Source organism: Eleginops maclovinus, chromosome 1 (assembly GCF_036324505.1).
Source record: "Eleginops maclovinus isolate JMC-PN-2008 ecotype Puerto Natales chromosome 1, JC_Emac_rtc_rv5, whole genome shotgun sequence".
NCBI lineage: Eukaryota > Metazoa > Chordata > Actinopteri > Perciformes > Eleginopidae > Eleginops > Eleginops maclovinus.
This window is the reverse complement of record NC_086349.1, coordinates 248,245-271,057: the sequence shown is the minus strand read 5'-3', so window position 1 is coordinate 271,057 and position 22,813 is coordinate 248,245. Positions and strand designations below refer to the sequence as shown.

At 41.3% G+C, this 22,813-nt stretch overlaps 1 protein-coding gene across 2 annotated transcripts; it reads left to right on the top strand.

Annotated features, from left to right (window-relative positions):
- The first annotated feature begins 3,689 nt into the window (after positions 1-3,689).
- Positions 3,690-20,444, top strand: LOC134872084 (solute carrier family 2, facilitated glucose transporter member 1-like). 2 transcript variants are annotated; one of them, XM_063895216.1, is made up of 10 exons: positions 3,690-3,887; positions 5,085-5,177; positions 7,335-7,495; positions 7,581-7,821; positions 9,191-9,269; positions 11,069-11,256; positions 16,170-16,274; positions 16,350-16,451; positions 16,528-16,731; positions 16,874-20,444. In XM_063895216.1, exons 1-10 carry the CDS (start codon positions 3,870-3,872, stop codon positions 17,078-17,080), a joined length of 1,398 nt encoding a protein of 465 aa, XP_063751286.1. In that variant the 5' UTR covers positions 3,690-3,869; the 3' UTR covers positions 17,081-20,444. The 2 variants fall into 2 exon arrangements, with proteins under 2 accessions (XP_063751286.1, XP_063751278.1); XM_063895208.1 differs by having other exon boundaries at positions 9,107-9,269; positions 16,874-20,427.
- Positions 20,445-22,813: the final 2,369 nt, after the last annotated feature.

Below are 22,813 nucleotides of genomic sequence, written 5' to 3'. Positions count from 1 at the left end.
AATACAAAACAATGATGGTCACACATGTAAAAGTACAAGATATATATTTAATGTGACGTGTTCCAATAAACAAATCTTAAAAAAAAGAAAAAAAAGATGAGCCATGGAGGCTATTGGCATCCAACCTTACATGTTTGAACCTTTATCAAAGGAGGAAACTGATGAATTTGAAGAACAGCCAGTTGGTCGGAGATTGGAGAGCAACGTTACGGAGTGGTAAGTTTTAGCGTTAGTGTTTCCAGCATCTGGTGTATGCAAATGTTGGGGCTGGACTACCGTATGTTCCGTAACACAAAGGGATTGTTGTAATTTGCCCGTTTTACTGCTGTGACATGCATATTCATGATTTGCACGTGGACGAGGAAACAATGGTGTTTGAGGTTCACGTTATGTCAGTTCAATGTACCGAACTGTCCTTATTATTCAACTATGCCAAGGTAAATACAGTTTTCTATTCTATGGCACCTTTAACACAGGAACAAAAAAATGAACTCTAGTTCCAAAATACTTCATGGGATTACCTTGTATCTCTGAGGTCTATACCCTTCTTTACTATGTTTGGCTCTCCTGGGCTTCTTTTGTAAAAATGTTACTAAACATCGACGTCGACCTCAGAGTTATGACGTAGTGCCACCACTCAATTTCTGTTAACAGCCACACCATCAGGTCACATCGAGAATATGAGTCTCGACTCTTTCCACTGAGTTTAAATATCTACAGAGGATTAGAGATAACAACCGCCTCTCTCTCTGTCTCTGAGAGAATGGCGGAGTGTGTGTGTGGAGCTGAAAGCGTGGAGTTGTTTGTTTATTTGTAAACGTGAGTTTTAAATTTTTTTGTTTTTGTCCGTTTATGCGTTTATTTATCTTTGCTTTAAGGTGTGGTTTTGTTTTTATTTCTATGGGTGTTAGGGCTGCTCTCTCTCTGGGATGCTATACTCCCTCGCCATCGGGCCTCTGCTTCACAAACTCAGAAATCAGTTGAGTGGTATTCGTCTCCCTAATTGCAGTGTGTCTTTTAAACTGTCCGTCTATGTAGATGATTTAATTGTTGTGGTAAATACCCAAAAAGACATCAACATTTTATCCGACAATGTGAAGGACTTTTATTTCATCTGCAAGAGTAAATTTGGAAAAAAGAGAGGCTGTGATGGTGGGGAAGAAGCTGGGGGATCGACTCAGGCTGCCCGGTGCTCTAACCTGGAAAAGAGGAGGTTTTAAATACCTTGGGGTGTTTTTAGGCAATGAGGCTAACAAAATAAAGAATTGGGACAATGTCCTTGAAAAGGTCAAAGGTCGACTTTCTAAATGGAAATGGCTGTTTCCAAAAATGTTGTACAGAGGCCGAACCTTGATTTTAAATTATTTAGTCTCATCTGCCCTCTGGCAACGACTGCGCTGTATTGATCCTCCAGCTACCCTTCCAAAGGGTTTTAGTTGATTTTTTGGGGGGTAAGCTGCACTGGATACCCCAGAGACCCTTTTCCTCCCCAAAGAACAGGGGGGGCAGTGACTGGTCCACCTGGCCAGCAGGGGCGCTGCTTTCTGTCTGCAGTTCATTCAAAGAGTGTTGACTGGACCGAAGGACACTTTGTGGAGGCCTCTATCGCCTCTAATGGCCTGGGTCTGGATTTTAACTTGTTTTTCATGAACACACACACCATGGACACATCGTCACTGCCATATTTTTACTAGAGTGTGTTTAGCATTTGGAACATGCTGCAGAGACAGAAGCAGGGGCAGGCCGACTCCCTGCACTGGCTTTTACAGGAGCCCGTCCTCTGTGGTACTGGACTACCCCAGCTGGATGGGAGCAGCGATGTCCAGAAAGCTGAGGACTGCAGGAGTCTGCACTCTGGGGCAGGTAGTGGAGCTGACTGGACTGATAAAGAGATCGCTTTACTGCCATTTTCCTGGCACCGGATTTTAAGGCTTCTTCTGGTACCCTGTTGGAGCCGGCCAAACCTGCCTCCCTGAAGGAGGGCTCAGGGAAAACACTCTACAACTTGATGGTTAGAACAATAAACAGGAATAAACTGAATAACAGAACTGACACTCCATGGAGGAGCTACCTGGGTCTAAATGCGGGATGCAGACCTGAGTGGAGTGCGCTTTACAAACCTCCTCTCTCCAAGAGACACGCAGACATTCACTGGAGAGTCTTCCATGGGATAATAGCAGTGAACTCGTTTTTATCCATCATTAAGACAACAGTGGAGGACACATGTCCCCACTGCGACCATCGAGAGACTGTTTTTCACTGTTTTTATGAGTGTCAGAATCTTTTAAAACTGTTTCTGTTTTTAAAAAACGTTTTTACCAAATGTGGAGAGGTTTTTAACAAGCAGGTTTGTATCCTTGGTTTTAAATTCACCAGTCAGTAGAAACACAAATGCCAGCTTTTAAACTTTGTTTTAGGCCAGGCCAAGATGGCGATGTATCTCAGCAGGAAGAGGAAGGTGTTGGAAAATGTAAATGGTGAGCCTGTTACTGTGTGTGTTAACATGATAAAGTCCAGACTTCAGATTGATTTCAGTTTTTATAAAACCAGATCTGGCCACGTTCCAGCAATTTTGGAGTGTCAACGCAGCACTTTTCTCTGTGTCACAGGACAAGCTAATCATGGTTCGTTCTCCTCTAATTTTATTTATCCTATTTATTAATGTGTGTGTTTTTTTGTAATGTTTTGAATTCTGGATTAATCCAGAATTGTTATTTTTTGTTGAATGTGCAAATGATAACGTATAATAAAGTAGTGTTCAAAAATCTTTCTCTCTCTCTCTCTCTGTCTCTCACTTTTAATCTCACTCTCACTCTCACTCTCACACACACACACACACACACACACACACACACACACACACACACACACACACACACACACACACACACACACACACACACACACACACATACACAAACACACAAACACACACACACACACACACACACACACACACACACACACACACACACACACACACACACACACACACACACACACACACACACACACACACACTGCCATACAAAGTTGGTGTAGAGATGTTGGATTCACTTTGCTCAGCAGGGACCCACAGTACACATTGGTGAGTACATATATCCCTGGAGTGGATAAATAATAGCAATAACAAAATGAGTCACGGTTATTTACATGGTCTCTGGTGTATCACAATGTATCAGCTGTACCCTGATCGACTCTAGTTGAAATTCGTCCTGAAAAAGAGAAAAATGATAGTACATTCTACAGAATCAGTTCAAACTGAGCTCCAACAACAACAAAAACCAATATTCAGACCTTAGGCATTAACTAATGAGGATTTATTTAAAGTCAAGGCTTAAATTAGATATATATTTCCTAAATGTAAGAAACATAATTGACAGTGGAAAGTATTCCACTGTCCCAAACCCTAACCCATTTTTTGTTCACTTTCGTTGAAAAGATCTTTTTGGATTTGATCACATCGATCAACATTCAAATATAACTAAACAATTCAACTAATGAACACAAATTCTCGGCACTTAAGTAACAATTTAGGTTCTAATGCAAAATAGTATGCTATCTGTGTACAATTCTTCACTTCTGATGTGTTCAGGTGCTCACTAATCCATAAGAAATGCAGAGCTGTGTGTGAGCGTAGTGACTCTGCTACTCACGGCAGCCTTTTAAGATCCACTTAGTGTGGCTGACGTCATAAGCTGCTTAGTGCAGCAGGTGAATGGAGGTTGTTAACATCAATGTCGGACTAAATGATATTGCACCAATGTTTTTCTAGAAAGAAGAATTTACTGACCTGACTGAGTAACAGCGCTCCGGAGTTTTACAGTGGGGAAGTGAAGTCTGGAGTTTGAGTGACTTGAGCAGCTGGGATGGAGTGCAGCGGCCAGGTAACTGCTGCGTCATCAGGGGGCATCGGGGGAGATTTGTATCAGTACTATGTGTGTGAAATGATCCACTGATGTCAATGTGAAATCTTTTAATGTTAAACTACTTCTGCAAATGCAAAAGACATTTATTTTTTAACTAAAAAACAATGATTTGCAAATATAAAACGACTATAATATAGCCTACAACACATTTCACAAATAAATACACTTCATTTATTTACACGCAAAATTAAAAGCTATCGGTTTATATCTTTCTATCCTTTACAGCTGCTGATCAGGCGTTTATGAATCCAGTTTGATATTGGTGGATCTTAATTCTGCTCTTGCAGATTTGCATTTTAAACACAGTAATGGCCTGCTAATTACAAGGTTTCAGGATTTCAAAGTAAGAGCACGCAGTCTGGTGACTGCTGTTTCCTTGTTTGTGTACAACAAGCAGTACTAGTGAGTCTATATTTGTTGCATGCATATTATCTGGCACATTTCTTTTTAATGATTCCTTTAGTTGGCAGCATCTGTTTACAGGAAGAGCAAACTCTGGGGTGGACCGGCTTTTCTATTTATTTTGTCTCTTTTTATGTAGTGTAACCAACAGGCATAAACATGACCTTGCATTAGTGCAAACTCTACTCCAAAACTTTATTTTTTTAAATAAAACTAGATCATGTAACAGCATTAATTTACAGGAACTGATATGTAGCGAAGTAAAATAATAAAGTATCACAGGATGAAAAAACTAGTACCTCAAATTGCATAAGTAAGTGAAATCCCAAGGTTGTGTCTGTGCAGTGTAATTGTAATGAGTAATGTTTTCATTCTTCTCCGCACCACTAATCCCACAGCTAGCAAGTGGGATTAGAGGAACATTTAGTATGTTATATGTACAAATAACTTATATCTGTTTGTTTGTGGTATCAGTGCTATGGCAGCAGTAGTCACACATACACTGAAATAAAAGCTGGGTTAATGCAATTGAAACCAACCCCTAACCCCATCAAAATCAAACGGAGGTGATTTGTCCTTGCCCCAGTGGCCACCTGGGTTTGAATTGAGGAACCAGCCCCCTTACCTACTGTTATCACTAATGGAATACATCTAAATATTTTAACCAACTTTAGGATTAAGGAGAGCCAGATCAGTGACCAAAAACTGTGTGACTTTAAAAAGTTGATCTGTGTTTCTCCATCATAACAACAGGTGACACCCCGGCTGCTGATGGCTGTGGGGACAGCTGTGATTGGCTCTCTCCAGTTTGGCTACAACACTGGTGTCATCAATGCTCCTCAGAATGTGAGTATTCTGTTGTGTGAACTGGAGTGTGGCCTGCGCTAGAAGCATGTTTTGGGATTATCACCATGGTTACAACTGTCCACAGAACAATATGACTATAAATACATTTGCGGTAATCAAATACTTAAATATCGTATAAATATCATACTTAAATATCTAATAATGATCCACAATATAAAAAACCAGCGAAGTAATTCAGAGCGATGCCACACTTGCCATTCACATCACATCATATATTCACTGCTCTTTGTCAGCTTTTTGTGCTGTATGTGGTGCAACACTTCAGTCACACATTCACAGTCCGGCACAGTTTATGCATTATAAGTGTTATTTTGCTTCAGGTTACATACTTTGATCAATGCTGTGAATGATTTTAAGATATGAACAACAAACAAACATAACCGCATCGGGTGCTTGAACATGTGAAAGAGAGAGAAAATAAAACAAAATTAAGTTGACATTCAAATGTAATTATAGTCAGATCTACTCATGGCGTAGATAAGGCAGTGATATTATATATGTGTACCAGATAACCAGCGTCATAGGATGGTTTAGCAAGGCTGCGTTTGTTAGGGTTGGTTAAGCCAGATAACTCGAAAAGATCCAGGTTCTGTTGAGCACAGGACTACAGGCCACAACAAAAGCAAAACCAACACACTAAAACACAAGCATATAAAAGTAATAAAAGATTCTGACTTTAATGTATATAAAGTTTTACAATCGAGGAAATAATAAATTATGATTAAAGTGGTTACCTTGCTTTAAAAAATAATGTTTGTGTACCAAATACATTGTGTTTTATGGTAATGTTCAGTTCTAGCGTGATTTAAGAAGAATTATCTGAAAATAAAAACAGCTTACACCTCAAGGCTGCTGACAGGCTTCTGTTTCTGACAGATATCTGAAATGACAGAGAGCAGGTTAATGAGATAAGGATTAAGGAGCTCAAGCTTACCAGCTTACCACGCAAGTTAGGGTTGTTGTGCTTATAGGCTACTGCCCAAACTATGTGACCCCTTTAGTGAATTCAAACAATAATAACTGTTGACCCAATGTGAAACAATCACAAACATGGGGTTAAAAATGTTATATTTCCTACCGACTCATTTGAAAAATAATCACAAGCTTGTACGGCTATCATGCCTACTTTCTGTATTATCAAAGCTACCATGATTTACTGCAGCTGCAACACCTATGGATCCATCTAAAGCAGGGGTGTCCAAACTTTTTTCCCTGAGGGCCACATAAAGAAAAGCATGCGAAGGACTGTGCCCCTCACTAGAGGTTTAGGTATATCGCCTCATAAGTTAAGTTATGAGTTAGCAAAATCAATCAAATGTAGATCAATTACTCTTGATACTTGAATATCCTTTAAGAAACATCACAGCTCTCCATTTATTTAGTTGGCAGCTCATTCCTTAAAACAGAAGCCTCAGATTGCTTATTATATGGGGGAAATATGAAGTGCCTATTTCAAACTTGTTATGTAAATCAGTTATTGGGCTTTTTTTTTATCAATTATGTTTGTTTGAACATTCTTTCAACTTTAATTGACTGAATTTATTTGAGAATTGGGCTTATTAACACATGGATACTGCAGTGTCATATATTATTTTTACATATTTAAGAAGTATAATTTAATAAAAGCTCAGGGGATGGCCTTATTCCATTATACTTTTAGCATTTGCTGTGGGCCAATTAAAAGTGGGCCGCATTTGGCCCCCAGGCCATAGTTTGGACACCCCTGATCTAAAGTAAGGTTTCATTGTTCCTGAAAATCTAACTATTAAAGGTGGGACATGTATTTGTCAGCAGACAGGTATAATGTTGATCATTATTGTTTGGCAAATTAGCATGATAGCAGTAGCAAATCACTACTATGTTAGTACTAATTGGCATCTATTACTTGACCAAATGATTTGAAAGTTGAACATTTGACCTGCAGGTGGTGCTGGAGGAAAAAGTAAAAGCATCATCAAAGTCTGTATGGGTCATCCTCTGGCAACCATGAATGTCGTAGAGATATTTCATTCTGAAGAATAAAATAGATGATGATGGTGCTACTGGGAGAGTCACTAATATGGATTGCAGCCTGGACTGTAGTGAGGAAATCTGCCTTTTTACACATTGAGACCTGTTTGTTGTTCTGTAATTCAGATCATTGAGGGCTTCTACAATGAGACATGGAGCAGCAGGTTTTCAGAGCCCATCCCTCAGAGCACTCTCACCGCGCTGTGGTCGCTCTCTGTGGCAATCTTCTCTGTGGGAGGAATGTGTGGTTCCTTCTCAGTCAGCCTTTTTGTCAATCGCTTTGGCAGGTAAGACTCTTCCTTGACCAAAGACATTATTAATCACACCTTACCTTTAAAAAGACAAATAATACATTCTCTTTTATCTCTAAAGGAAGAACTCCATGCTCATGGCCAATGTGCTAGCCTTTATTGCCGCTGCATTTATGGGCTTCTCCAAGCTGGCTGCGTCCTTTGAGATGCTCATCATTGGGCGCTTTATAGTGGGTCTCTACTCTGGCCTATCAACTGGCTTTGTGCCCATATATGTGGAGGAAATCTCACCCACATCTATCCGGGGAGCTTTAGGAACTCTGCATCAACTCGGTGTAGTGATCGGCATATTGATGGCACAGGTGAGCTCATTAACTCCATTTCCCATCTTCAGGAGCTTCAGAATGAGATAAAGAGACTCCATGTAGTGCGAAGGTATCAGTATTGAAACTTAACACTGACGATGCACATGGACCCTGGATGGAGAGCATTGCATAGAAGTTGGATCCTGAATCTGAAAAGTGTTATGGTTACCTCTCTTTTTCACACAAGGTAGAGCGGTTAAAATTAAGAATAGTTCATCAAACCTTCACAGCCAAAAACATCAATTTCTTAAACGAGAAATCAATTAATACGCCTCTGTTATTAGGGCACCAATACATTTCTTTATATCAAATTTTCTGGGGAATTTATCTAAAGTACCTAACAGCTAGGATCCTGTACGGTAAGGTAAGTTTATTTATATAGCACATTTTCAGACAAAGAGGCAGTTCAAAGTGCTTTACATCAGCATTAAAACACAATTAGAAGACAGAAGGAAAATAAAAATAAAAATAATAATAATTAACAGAAAATTAAACACAGTAATTAAACACAGTGGAATAACAGATTCATAAAAAACATGAATAAAAGAGATACAGGATAGTCAAAAATCAACATTGTAAATAGAGTAGGTGTTGCAAGAGGGGTATGGATAAAACAAGTGAAAGGATTTTTGGGTAAGCAACGGTAAAAAGAAAGGTTTTTAGCCATGACTTAAAAGAACTCAGGGTTGATGAAGACCTTAGGTTTTATGGAAGTTTGTTTCATTTATGTGGTGCTGTAAGTACATGAGCTTTTTAAAAGCCAAACCATTACAAGGGCTACTGCATTGGCTTTATATGAGTCAAACCTTTCTAAGCACTACATGAAGGAGTGAGAAGTGTTTTTCTTGTTGTTATTGGCCAAGACTTATGTTGTCTCCTAATGATCAGAGACTGATGCATTCACAGCACAGTATGCCCGTACCAATGTCTTGAAGAAGACTCAGGCAGCTACTGGCAACCAGTGAAGGAAGCGGAGGGGCGGTGTAGTGGTGTAGTGCAGAAAAGGATTCATACATTACAGAGTCTGAATGAACTTGGAGCCGTTGAAACACCTGCGTCCTTGAGACTCCCAACCTGCCATCTGGTAATACAGAGTGAGTTATAAATTAAAACACATGGTTGTGTTATGTGAGGAAGAAGGACCCAGCACTTTCCCACTCTATGAAAGACACTTGAATAAGCAAACCACAACTACATTTATATTACAAACATATAAAACATTTGTGCCATGGCAATACTCAAAGTGTTATGCAATGTTGAGAGACGTGTGCTTGTTGTGCAGATTTTTGGGATTGATTCTTTGATGGGGAACGCTACTCTGTGGCCCCTCCTGCTGGCTTTCACTGTGCTGCCCGCCCTGCTGCAGTGTGTCCTGCTGCCCCTCTGCCCGGAGAGTCCCCGCTACCTCCTCATCAACTGCAAGGAGGAGAGCAAAGCCCGAAGTGGTAAGACACACACACACACACACACACACACACACACACACACACACACACACACACACACACACACACACACACACACACACACACACACACACACACACACACACTCACACACACACACATTTTACAAAACACACAGGGTTATAAACAACACCCTTTGAAATGTAGAAAAACTGAACTGGTTAACTGTGAGACAGAGGTCCACTTACGCATTGTTAGATTTTGCCCAAAATATTACAGTGACGCATTTAACACATAAATCAAACACGATCGAACACATTAGAAGGAAGGTTTATGTTACCCAAAACAAATATGAAACAGAAAACAGTCATATACAGAGCCATGGTCAGCTGGAGTTCATTCCTGGTCCATATTATTTAGGAGATTCCAAAGTACATTTCAAAAGTTTTCTAAAAAATCATCAAGCAAAATTGCACTGTGTATGTGGTTATATGAACCATTGTTTGTATTCTTTTGGTTTGGCTTAATTATGGTCAAAATAGGATGATCATTTTTTTCTTTGTTTTGAATTGTGAATTCATGAACTGATGAACTGTTTTTTAGTCGTTTGTATGTTTGACTATGTGGGCGAGAACAGCCAATGCTCACGCTAGTGCTAATGAGGATTCTACAGAGCCCCTAAAGGGACATCGAAGGGAAAAAAATTTAAGATCTAGTTTTTCGAGATCTGGCAATAATTTCAAATAGCTCAACGCAGAGCCGTATGACAGAGTCGCGTCCTTCAAATACTATAGTTGATACAAACTACAACAAAATTAACAGTTTTACTGTGATTAAATTGTACTACACATTTAATAAGAACACCGGAATAACAACATACTGATACCAAATAGTAAAAGCCAAGAATTAAGGCTTTGACAGGTGTGAGAGGTTGACATGTTTTTTGAGTGGCGATCGATCAGCTAAGCTAACGTTGTAGCTGCTCCATCCACACTCACAACAACATCATGCTAATAAATAAAACAGCAACTGTAATTGCCATGCCATAGACAGTCTGTAGTTTGTATATATGTATAACTTATATCCAGTTTCTGAACAGATATGAGGAGCTGGGGGCTCTGTGTGCTAACTGCTAACAGCTGATTTTTGGTTTTCTGATTCAACGGCAAGTGAGGGAAGCCTGAGATCCGAAGCGCTGAGAGCAGTGTCCGAACTACGGGGGGACTCGGGGGATCCGAGACCCCCTGAAACTGACACGAGACCCCCCGAAAACATGATTTGGGAAATGTTGGGGGGTCTCTAAAATAGTGTTTTCGAGATCCGCGCTCTGAGTCAAGCGCAAGAGCAAGTGCACCCCCCCCCCCTGAGTGATTGGTTAACGCGAGAACAAGTCACGCAATTTTGATGCTCGAGTTGAGAAAATTGAAGACTTGCGAATGACGCGGCCCCCGTTTAATGGTGTCATTCGCCGCCGGAGCAAATCCGCTTCTCATCCAGTGTGAACCCACCATTATACGGCTCTGCGTTGAGCTATATGAAGTTTTTGCGAGATCTCGCGAAAGTATCAAAAACTACATCTTATTTTTTTCCCCCTCAATTTCTCTTTAGGGGCTCCATAGGATCCTAATACAGAATAAGAATAAGAAAACAAGTAGCCCATACATAAAGTTAAATAAAGCTCTGTGTAACTAGTGTAACTAGTGTCACTAGTTCCGGTAGTGACACTTCTGCAGGTAAGTTTAGTATGACTTCATCTTTTTAAGCACACACATCTTGCCAAGCGCATCGGGCCCTCCTGGCAGATGTACATTTTTCTTGAACAACGTCCTGTTTTCCAGTCTTAGTGGAGCTTCGGGGAACGGAGGAGGTGAGCGAGGACATGCAGGAGATGAAGGAGGAAAGCCAGCAGATGATGAGGGAGAAGAAAGTGACCATCCCTGAGCTGTTCCGCTCCCCCATGTATCGACAGCCCATCTTTGTTGCCATCATGCTGCAGCTCTCACAGCAGCTGTCTGGAATCAATGCTGTAAGTCTTTCGCTGCATCTCAATGTCAGCAGCTGAGATCTAATCATGTCAAACCAGGAAGTATATTATATATTTCATAGGTCCTGTGGAACATTTCTCTTCCTTGGAAGGCACAGTGTTTCCACAGTGTCTAAAAGGGATGAGATTTAACAAGAAGTCCCAACGTGTTGTTTTAGGACTGAGCCACCGTCCCAACAGAAGTAAACTATATAGACAAAAGTAACTAGACACTCCTCTTAATCATTGAATTCAGGTGTTTCCTTCAGTCCCGTTGCCACAGGTGTGTAAATCAAGCACCTAGCCATGCAGTCTGCCTTTACAAACATTTGTGAAGGAATGAGTCGTTCTAGAGCTCATTGGATACGAGCTTGGTACTGTATTAGGATGCCAGCGTTGCAACAAGTAAGATGGGGACATTTCTGCTCTCCTAGATATTCCAAGATTGACTGTAAGTGGAATTATTGCAAAGTGGGAACGTTTAGGAACCACAGCAACTCACCTGGAGGTGTCAGACCACGTAAAGTTACAGAGCGGGGTCGCCGAGCGCTGAGGCGCATAGTGCGTAGAAGTGGCCAAAGCTCTGCTGACACAATAACTGCAGAGATCCAAACCAGCTCTGCATTAATATCAGCACCAGAACTGTGCCGGGAGCTTCATGGCCGAGCAGCTGCATACATCCTTACATCACCAATGCCAAGCGTTGATGGAGTGGTGTAAAGCAGCCACTGGACTCAGGGGGGGGAGGGTGTACACATTACACCAAAAGCTCCTCTTGGTGTAATGTGTAGGTGGTCCAATACTTTTGTCTATGTTAGCCGTGTCTTAATTCAGCGGCTGCATCCTTCGGCGGTTGCATTTGTAGACCGTTTGAGCCACTTCCGCCGAGAGATGGCTGTCCTAATTTTATAAAAAAGACAAGACTCCTCCGAATGCGGCCCACTTTTCCCAGATTTGGAGTATATATCTGATGTATCCCCCACGGTCTACCATATCCCAGGATGCATTGCGCGCTGGTGACGAGTGACGTTTATTCAAAGTAAATAGCGGTCAGGTCTCTGCAGCAGAGTGGATTTAAAAGCAGCAGCAAGTGGAGGAATCACTAATGAATGTGAATAAAAATAAAAAACTTAATAAACCTGCTTCTGCTGATGTTAAATGACATGATGGAAGTTCTCATAATAGAAGACATGAAGCTGCAGAGAGGATGGATGTATTTTTGCCTCTATTCTGAGATAAGACAGAGAAAAAAAATAGTAATTGTTAAATACATTGTTTATTTCATTTACTCAGGTTTGAACTATTATTTACAACATGAAGTATAACAGTGGAATAATAGGATATCTCTAGGTCATTAAACAGTCTTAAATTCTGTTTTAATTATATTAATAGCTTTAGGGGAAGAAAGAGAATATAATCAGTTTCAAACCACAGCTAGATAACATTAAAACATTTATATTGTTAAGAATCAATCTATACAAGATGCTTTTGTTGATTAGTTAAAAAGATTAAGACTTATTTTAATACATACCTGCAAACTCAGAAGGGCTGAAAAAGGTGACAAACTAAACCGTTGTAGGGGGATCTGGGGGCATCCCCCCCCAGCCTTTATACACGTTGCCTAGCAACGCCGCACATGCGCATTATATCCTGCTCCGCTCCGAGTTATAGTAGTAGGCTATTCATGGGAAACGCATGAACAGCACGTTAAGATCTCGGCCAAGTCGTAATTAAAAGCAGTTCTTCATTATTTAAGTTAAGCGGCGGTAACGCCAGTGTTAAACACGGTGTTAAACACGCAAATGCCGGTTGGTGTGCGTACGGTACTGAGTGTTTATCGGTCCATGGCCGTAATGAACGTGTCGCATTGGTCCATATGTAATGCACACGTTCTGTTGTTCCCATTGGCATAGAGCTATTGAACATTAATTTTAACAAAGGATACGGATAACATATCGCCCACGGCAGTTTTGTCATTGTATGTATAGCCTATATTTGTATTACGCTATCATCATTCAACATGTAGAATGAACGTGTAATCTATAGAGTCGATTTACATAGATAATTCACAACCATGAACCTAATCTGGATCTTAAACCTGCCAATTGCCAACAATTGTTACTACATATAAAATATGTTTTCGTTTTTAGATCGCGTGTTTCAAAGGCATCTGCGTCTTGTGTACATAACACAGCGCAATATGAATACTGTCATTTCCAACAGTGAAGCGTTATATGTGCTTACGAACACTTTAAACAAACTCTACACACGGTCGCCAGCGTTTGTAGATTTTGTTCGTAACTCCAAACTTTTCGTAGCTACTAAAAAGTTGATGAATGCGAAACCGAAATAATTGATCCGAACGGATCACGGATCAATGATGATCCGTTGCACCACTACTAGCTACTCACTAAACCACACACGGATGTGTATTTGTTCATTACGTGTTCGTTTTCATCCCTCTCATATCTGACCACAATGACATAGCCGCCAGTAATATCAGATAACAGGACGGATGCTGTGGAGATCAGCCTTCACAAACGCATTCTGTTCGCATTGAACGAGGTGACGTAGAACTGGTCTAGCTAGGCTAACTTTAACACAATTCACTGAGGTTAGCTAGCAACCTAACAAGCTGATAAGCTTAAGCATGTTAATACACTTTATTTGGCTAAAATAATTTTACTTCAGCAACGTTAAAATGATACAGCATACAATGTTTTTGCCAGATTACCTGCTACTAGACCTACCTCAAAACTTGTATCTGTAACGTATCCCGAAAGTTGTCCAGAAGAACCACTCGCTGACAACTGAGCACTCCACTCCAAGAGGGACCGATGGGTAAAAAAGCGCGCGCTGTGGTTTATCTTGCTTATGATTGGTCGGTGGTCGTGGAACGCGAGTCATTTGAACAAAGATTGTATTTATTGTGAAGATAGCAAACTTGTTTCTTGCTCATTATACAGTCGGTTATACAGTCTATGGTTGGTCGGTCAGTCGTCGGTCAGTCGTCGGTCAGCCCCCCCCCCCCTAAAAAAAAAAACTCTTCGGATCTACACGATTCACGTCAATGACATATTTTGAGTTGAAAACGGCGAATTTCGCCGAAAGGTGACTAGTTTGCAGGTATGTTAATAGGAAATTATATGATTATATGACATCAGCTATGTACAGTATACATCATTTACTTGCTAACTCACTAATGTAACATTACTGGAGGCCAAAGAAACAGCTTCATCTTTATTCTATTTATTTCATCGCCGGCAGTAATCTCCAAATGGTTCAACAAAAAAGTAAAAGTAAAGTTTCTGGATCCTCTTCAGCTGAGTTTGCTTGTTAAGTAATTTGCTATCAGGCTTCTGGAGCGCAACAGAACAGTGCGTCTCACGTGACGTAAACAGGAGGTGCTCCGTAGACCGTCTGATTTCGTAGGCCGCTCGGTCCAGCCTACCCGGTCAACGTCGGCTGGGTCCTCCAAAGGATGTGGACACTGAATTGAATACACTCAATACTGTGGACAATCCCCACAGGAGCAGTTTGGGGTGAAGGTCTTGCCCAGGGACACAACGACCTGCTGCCTGCAGTGGGACTCGAACCAGCTCTCCCCTGATCCGCTTGTATCCCCAGATACAACAGCATGTAGAAACTACTGCATGTGGGCTCAGACTTAAATTTCTCTTACTGTTAAATAAATCTCATGATTTGATGAGATTAAGTTTAGCTGCATCATATCTCATCAATCAAAACATTTGTATGTGAATAATAACATTTTTTTTTTTTTAGATCAAACACTATTTGAAAGTCTCCTGTTATACAATATTTTAACAATATATTGTAGGGCCATAACTATACAAAACATGTCTGTGAAGTGTTTTGCTCAAAATACCAAACAGATCCCCCATTGTAGCATGCCTCATCCCCCTCTATTTCAGCCCTGTTCCTGAAGTGCTGATTCTGTGACTGTAGCTTTAAATGAACTATCTGCTGCTGGCCACGCCCCTTTGAAGCTGCTGCTGGCCACGCCCATTTGAAGCTGCTGCTGGCCACGCCCCTTTGGAGCGTCATGATCTCTCCTCTGAAGAGAGTTTTCTACCTGGAGAAACTCAGCTAAACGCTGCCGTGATTAAACCGTATCATGTTCCAAACCACATCCACAAGTATTTATCATTTGAATTCAGCGATATTATTTAAATAGTCTGAGAGCCAAAACTTTGAACCCCTGTTCCGGACCCTGCGATGTTACTATGGTTTCCATCAGCCTGTCACTCATTAATCCATGTGTGTCAGCGACCCGGACTGATTGAGAGCCCGACATTCTGGCTTTTGATTCAGGGACTGGTTCTGTTTATGTTGGTGGATAAAGCAGAATGCTCCGTGTTAGGTGTCGCTGTGCCGACCGATTAGATTTTTGTGTGACAGACTTTACTCACAGCGTGCGTCTTGTCCAGTTCGTGTTTCCCGTTGAGTTCATAAAATCCATAATGTGCCTAGATGTCCGCTTTCAAAATACTCAATGCGCTTTTTTATTACTTATTTTTGATTTTCGCCTCCCTCAATTCAATATGACGTTGCGACCAGGAAGTTGTTTTGACCTATAGAACTTTATTGTCCAGCTGCAGCCGGAAAATCAAGAAGCAACGTCACTACGCTATAAGCGAATATGTTCTGTCACTGCATCGATGCAGAGTCGTCAACGTCTGCTTCGGATGCATCTTGGAAACAATACATTTCAACAGCCCTTTTATAAAGTTTCTGATCAAATCCTCTCTGTGGAGGGTTATGTAATAATTTCCAACATTTGGGCGGGCCCAGAGCAGTAAGTGTTGTATATCCCCAGGCCTATATGTATACACACATTAACACACATAATGTTGAAATGTATGTAACTGTCTCCTGTGTTATGTCATGGTGTTCAGGTGTTTTACTACTCCACTGGTATATTCGAGCGAGCAGGTGTGCCCCAGCCGGTCTATGCAACTATTGGTGCAGGAGTGGTGAACACCGCCTTCACCGTGGTGTCTGTAAGTCTCAGCCGAGCACACACACAGCACGCCTCAGATTTTTCATGTTGATAAGATACGTTATCTTCTCGTCAGCTGTTTGTGGTGGAGCGTGTGGGCAGGAGACCGCTTCACCTTGCAGGTTTGATGGGAATGGCAATTTCAGCAGTTCTTCTGACCATTGCCATGGCTTTGTTGGTAAGTGTTTGAGATTATCTTTACTGAATCCATTGAGCTTTTTAAAGAAGGCGACTGAAAGTGCTGTGTTTTTCAGGACCAGCTCAAATGGATGTCGTATGTAAGCATTGTGGCCATCTTCAGTTTTGTAGCCTTTTTTGAAATTGGCCCCGGCCCCATTCCCTGGTTCATTGTGGCTGAGCTCTTCAGCCAGGGGCCCCGACCAGCTGCCATTGCAGTCGCTGGTTTCTCTAATTGGTCCGCCAACTTCTTGGTGGGGATGTGCTTCCCGTATGTTGAGGTAAGGCAGTTTTAATTCCTACGTTTTCTTTTAAAGTCAAGAAAGGCCATTTACTGCTGCGCTGTATATATAGTGCACACGCTACTGTATATGTGGGGCCCATAATTCAAATGGAATTATGTTTGGATTTGCTGTCCCGTAGCAACTCTGTGGCCCCTACGTCTTTATCATCTTCACCGTCCTGCTGCTCGGCTTCTTCACCTTCACCTACTTCAAGGTTCCAGAGACTAAGGGCCGCAGCTTCGATGAGATCGCAGCAGGCTTTCGGAAGTCTGCAGGTCAGGGTGCAGACAAGTACTCGGCCCCTGAAGAGTTCAACACCCTCAGGGGGGACGACCCCGACCTTTAAGCGCTGCTGTTCATGCTCATGCTTAATCTGTGTTGAGGGGTTTTTGAGTCCATGTTTGGTTCTTGTATGTGTTATCTAGGATGCCAAGAGGGACCATATCTTTCCCTTAAATGTAAATGGTACCTTAGCTTAGAACAACGACTGGACACAGAAACATGGGGTCTGGCTCTGACTAAACATTACAAAATCTCCCGACCGACACCTCCAAAGCTCAGATAAGTGTGTTCTCTGTTTGTTTTATCCGGACAAAAGCCAAAGAGTAAAAAGGCCATTTTGGCAACTCAAAGTGCCTTGTGCACTGTAGGCTTATAAACCTGCTGAAGTCAGTGTCACTCTGTCTTAGTATTTTCACTGTTAACGTAATATATCAATACACAATGAAGATAAATTGAAAAGATCTATATTGAACAATTCACTTTTGTGTATATTTTATTTTCTGAGCGTTATTTGAAAGTTTGCTCTGGCAATATATTTGGCAAAAGGACAATTTCTTAATTTATACAATGTTAAAGGTTGCCCATTTCCAGTCAACATTTGTCTGAGAGGTATTACTGAGGGACAGGAGGACTTTTTAGTTTTTAACAGAATGAATGAACTGTGTTGTGATTGTACATTATAAAAGAGTTGTATTCTATAAAAGTCATTCCAGTCTTTTGACACCACAGGACCACAACACCTGTGTCCTCTCCATCTGCCTTTTGATGTAGGTTTCTAGATTTTTAGTTTTTAAGATTGTTAAATTCCCACTCTAAATAAATAATAGGAATTGGGTAAGATTTATTTCTTGCCAGCTCACCCACAGTTTTTGCCTGAATATGTGTCATGAAAGTTAAAGGAGTAGCTGCTAAAGCACAACAAAGTACCGTGCTGTGTAATATATATATATACACAGCGGTGTATTGAGTAAAGCCATGGCAGAAGCATTGCAAGACCTTGGCTTTTATGTGAGCAGTGAACTGCTATCCTTTGTTAATACCCAGAGTATGAACCCAACATTCTCTCTGACTTTGAGAGGTCCTGTGTGCACTGATCCAAACATCAGGGCGTCTAGGTCTTGTAAAGTATGTAAGGGGCTTTGGATAAAAGTCGCAATTTTATGAAATAATATTTAATATACTGTATTTGCAAATTGCAATCTGCCAAGAAATCATTGCTAAATCCTGCACACTCAATAACACGTAGGCTTGCCATCAGGACACACCATGAATTTGGAACTAATGCACTCATCATTTAATTGCTTGTTCCTGTGTTGCTCTTGTTTTATGCAATTTGCAGCTGGTTTGGCTCATCCTGATGCACAAAGGCAATACAGGCAAAAAGAGGTTAGTGACCATCAACACGATCTATAAAAAAACTGAAGAAAGCCTTGTGACAGTGCCATGCAGTGACAGGGTGGGATACAACAAGTATCTTTTTCAAAATTGAAAAACAACTAACTTAATACAACTGCAGAGGAGCTGAAAGGCCAAACTCACTTTGGTGACGAATAACCTCAGGGGTTATTGCTGTTAGGGAATTGTTGGCTTAGGTAGTTAAACTTTGAGACAGCTCATCATTTTCTCCTTTCTCTGTCTGCGTTCCCAAGGCATAGGTCTTTCGGCCTTGGGGTTGCTGTTATCTCCCTTAAGGAGGGGCAGCTTGGGTGCATCGTTGATGCCAGTCTATGACCGTGCACAAGCTGACCTGAGATAGTTATTGTTCAGGGACGTCTAGAAGCCCTGCTTATTGGGAACGTATGTAACACTTACTACCAGTTGTAGTGAAGTAGAGTTAGTTTGGACCAGTCTCTAGGTTCGTAGGGAGCAGTTGTAGTTAAAACAGTAGCAATAATAATTAAATAATAAGACACACCACAGACCATCAAGTAGTTTTAAATGCCGGCTTGTTTATAAAAGTTTAGAAAAGTAGAAAAGTAGAAATTGGTACCATAAACAGACATACAATATATACAATATTCAAATAATTTGTATTTGAATGCAATTGGATCCAGTAGAAACAAGGTATTCTAATTAGGAAATGAAAAGAGCATTAGTTTCACTTTTAATCTATTTTGGTTCAAGGAAATATTATTTACATTAGATCACAATTAAAGTTGTTCTTCATTATGTATCTAGTTTTATTTCAAGAGTTAACTCAGTTTATGTTCAATAATACTTCAATAATAATTCAATATAGCTAATAATCAATAGTTAAGATTAATTATCTAAATATATTATTTCAGTATTTCAGTTCTAGTTTTGAATCTTAATTTAATCAAATAACACTATATCAAAATATAACTTCAATCTAATAAGACATCAGTCATGCTATTTATCTCAACAGGCCTATTTTAAATCAATGGGTCAAGTTTCCTTTTGCTAGTTGCTAGTTATCAGCTATCTAAACCAGTGAGCTGGAGTTCTAGGTTCTAGCAGATTTAAACTGCATGGCATAACCAGAAAACATTAGCATAGCAATCAAAGAAAAATTAAGGAGCCCCAGATATGACATGGGAAAAAAATAAAATAAGTTGTGGCCACGAAATATTAATTCGTTCCCACGAAATAGTAATTCGTGGCCACGAAATATTAATTCGTTCCCACGAAATAGTAATTCGTGGCCACGAAATATTAATTCGTTCCCACGAAATAGGTAAGTTGTGGCCACGAAATATTAATTCGTTCCCACGAAATACTAATTTGTGGCCACGAAATATTAATTCGTTCCCACGAAATAGTAATTCGTGGCCACGAAATATTAATTCGTTCCCACGAAAAATTAATTTGTGGCCACGAAATAGGTAGGCTATAACGTGCACTGGACAGCTGGGTGAGCAAATCGAGCGCCAGTAGAAGCCTAGGTGTCGTGATGCCCAAGGTGAGTGTCTGTTTTCTTGTCCTGTCTTCTTGATATGCCCTACAGTTATTTAGGCTAATTAGGTTTGTGTTTAATACTTTATTACAACGGGTAACGTTAGCTACCGTCTCACCCGACTTACAAACTTCGTAGCCATACTATAGCCTAGGCCTACTACACGGCGTTCTGTTGTGCAATGTGCGATGGTAAACACATCGGAGCTGCTGCCCTGCACAGACATCAGTAAGACACTTTTCAAGTAGAGCTCAGTAAATGTGACATATAGCTAAAACCTTGTCCGTATTGTCTTATTAAAATTACGTGATGATCATAAATAAAGTCATCTATGATCACAGCCAATATGCTATCAACAATAGACCGGTTCCAACCCCCTTAACAACCGTTGTCAAGACGAACTCAGAGGACAAGCAGGCTCCGAACTCAGAGGGCAGCCCATTGGGATAGCCAGACAGTCAGGTAGCCTATAGCCAAAATGACAACAAGGAAAGGCATGCTGCCAGGGTATTTACAAACCCTGGTAAACAAAGCAGCAGAAAATAGGTATAGAGAAAAATTGGACTATATTTCTGGAGTAGACCCATATGAAATTCACAAAACAGAGTTCAAAGACAATCTAGACCTGTGGCCGGACATTACCTACATCAGTCTTTCTCAAAGAGTGGTCCGCGGACCACTGGTGGTCCGTGAGCGACCCCTAGTGGTCCGTGAGTATTTTGGTAAAATGTCACATTTGAAATTAATATATTATAAGTTTAAAGTATTTCTCAAACTGTCTTAAAATGACTAGTATAGAGTGTAGCATAGATGTAGCGTAGCTACGTAGGTTACGATCTTACGTCATAAATGATTTGCGCGGTCAATTTGAGCTGTCAACTGACAAGATGGATCGATGGCTAAAGACAGGGTCAGTTAAAAGAAAATTAAATCACAAATCTGACGTGACAGTCAAGGTGCATCGTCCTGATGCAGGAGATCCAGCAACTACAAGGGGTTCAGCCGCAGCGACAAGTGATTTTGTGTGCGTTACTGAGTCCCAGGAGAGCGGTTCGCCGTCTAACCACCACCCGGCTGAAAGCTGTGAAACTCGGCTTGATCGCGGAAAGTCCAGCGCTAAAGTGAAGAGAAAATATCACAGCGACTACATAAAATTCTGATTTTTCTGGACTGGAGATGAAGAGGATCCCAATCCACACTGTGTTTTGTGCTATGAGTCGTTGGCTAACGAGGCTATGAAACCCGCCAAGCTCAAGCGTCATTTTGAGAGCAAACACAAGGATTACATCGGGAAACCTTTAGCATTGTTTGAGAGAAAACGTGATGAACTTAAAAAACACATGACGAAGGCGCCCTCACATTTTTTTGCGACGGGGGAAAATGCGAAGGCTACAGAGGCATCATACAGGGTATCCCTTCTCATCGCAAAAACAGGGAAACCTCATTCGATAACTGAGAATTTAGTCAAGCCAGCTGCCAAGGTTATGGCTAATGTATTGTTTGGGGAGAAAGCAAGCGACGAAATTAACAGGGTCCCCCTCTCCAATGATAATGTCCAGCGGCGAATAACAGCCATGGCTGAAAATGTGAAAGATCAGCTGATCACACGTTTACGCCAAAGCCAGTTTTTCACACTGCAACTGGACGAGTCAACTGATATGTGAATGAGGCAAATCTGCTGTGTTTTGTAAGGTACATTTATGATGGCAGTGTGCAGGATGAATTTCTGTTTTGTCGTTCCCTGCCGACCAACACCACAGGGGAAGCCATTTTTGACTCAGTCAACGATTTCATCCTGCAGAATAATATCGACTGGACACGATGTGTTGGTATTTGCATAGATGGTGCAACTGCAATGACTGGGAAACACAAGGGACTGGCAGCGCGCATACGCGCAGTTGCACCTTGCGCCACAGCAACACACTGTTGCATTCACAGAGAACAGCTGGCTGTGAAAAAAATGCCACCATGCCTCAAATCAGTACTGGACGAGTCTGTGAAAATTGTTAATACAATAAAAACCAAAGCACTGAACACACGTCTTTTTAAAGCTCTGTGTGATGAAATGGGAAGTGAACACACAAAACTGCTTTTCCATACTGAAGTTCGCTGGCTGTCGCGTGGGAAAGTTCTCACCCGTGTATTTGAACTGCGCGATGAGGTGATGTTATTCTTGCATCATACTGATGAACTGTATGACAGACTGCATGATTTCCAGTGGCTCTCAAAATTGGCATATCTGGCCGATGTCTTTAGCGCACTCAATGCTTCGAACTTAGCGCTGCAGGGAAAAGCCGTCACCGCCTTCAATGTGCAGGACAAAATTAAAGCCGCACGCCTCAAGATGGAATTGTGGTGTGTCCGTCTGGATCGCCAGGAGTTTGACTGTTTTCCGACGCTTGTGGATTTTCTCCTCGCTGCAGATGAAGAGCTGGACGGCGGCACAGTTGCAGCCTTCAAGGAACATCTGCAAGGCCTTCACTTTCAGCTGGGAAGATATTTCCCAGAACTAGATGCAGACTATGAGTGGATCAGGAATCCACTTGGGGACAAAACGCACATCGAACATGTCAGTTCCAAGCTCCCATCAAGACAGGTTGACAGCCTTGTGGACATCGCATCTGATGGGACACTGAGGACGACTTTCAGAGAGAAAAGCTTGACGGACTTTTGGGTCCACGTCCAGCATGAGCACCCAGAGCTGGCTGACGCTGCTCTGAAACTGTTGATGCCGTTTCCAACCACCTACAACTGTGAAGTTGGTTTTTCTACACTTGTTGGTCTGAAAACAAAGCAGCGTAACAGGATCAATGTGGACTGTGATATGAGACTAAAACTCTCCAGTTTGGATCCAGACATTGTTTCACTGATGTCTCGGCACAA

Bases quoted from the DNA above. Each gene is read 5' to 3' on its own strand.
- LOC134872084 (XM_063895208.1), top strand. The intron at 9,270-11,068 runs GTAAGACACACA...CCTGTTTTCCAG, and splicing joins GGAGAGCAAAGCCCGAAGTG to TCTTAGTGGAGCTTCGGGGA. The intron at 16,452-16,527 runs GTAAGTGTTTGA...TGTGTTTTTCAG, and splicing joins CCATTGCCATGGCTTTGTTG to GACCAGCTCAAATGGATGTC.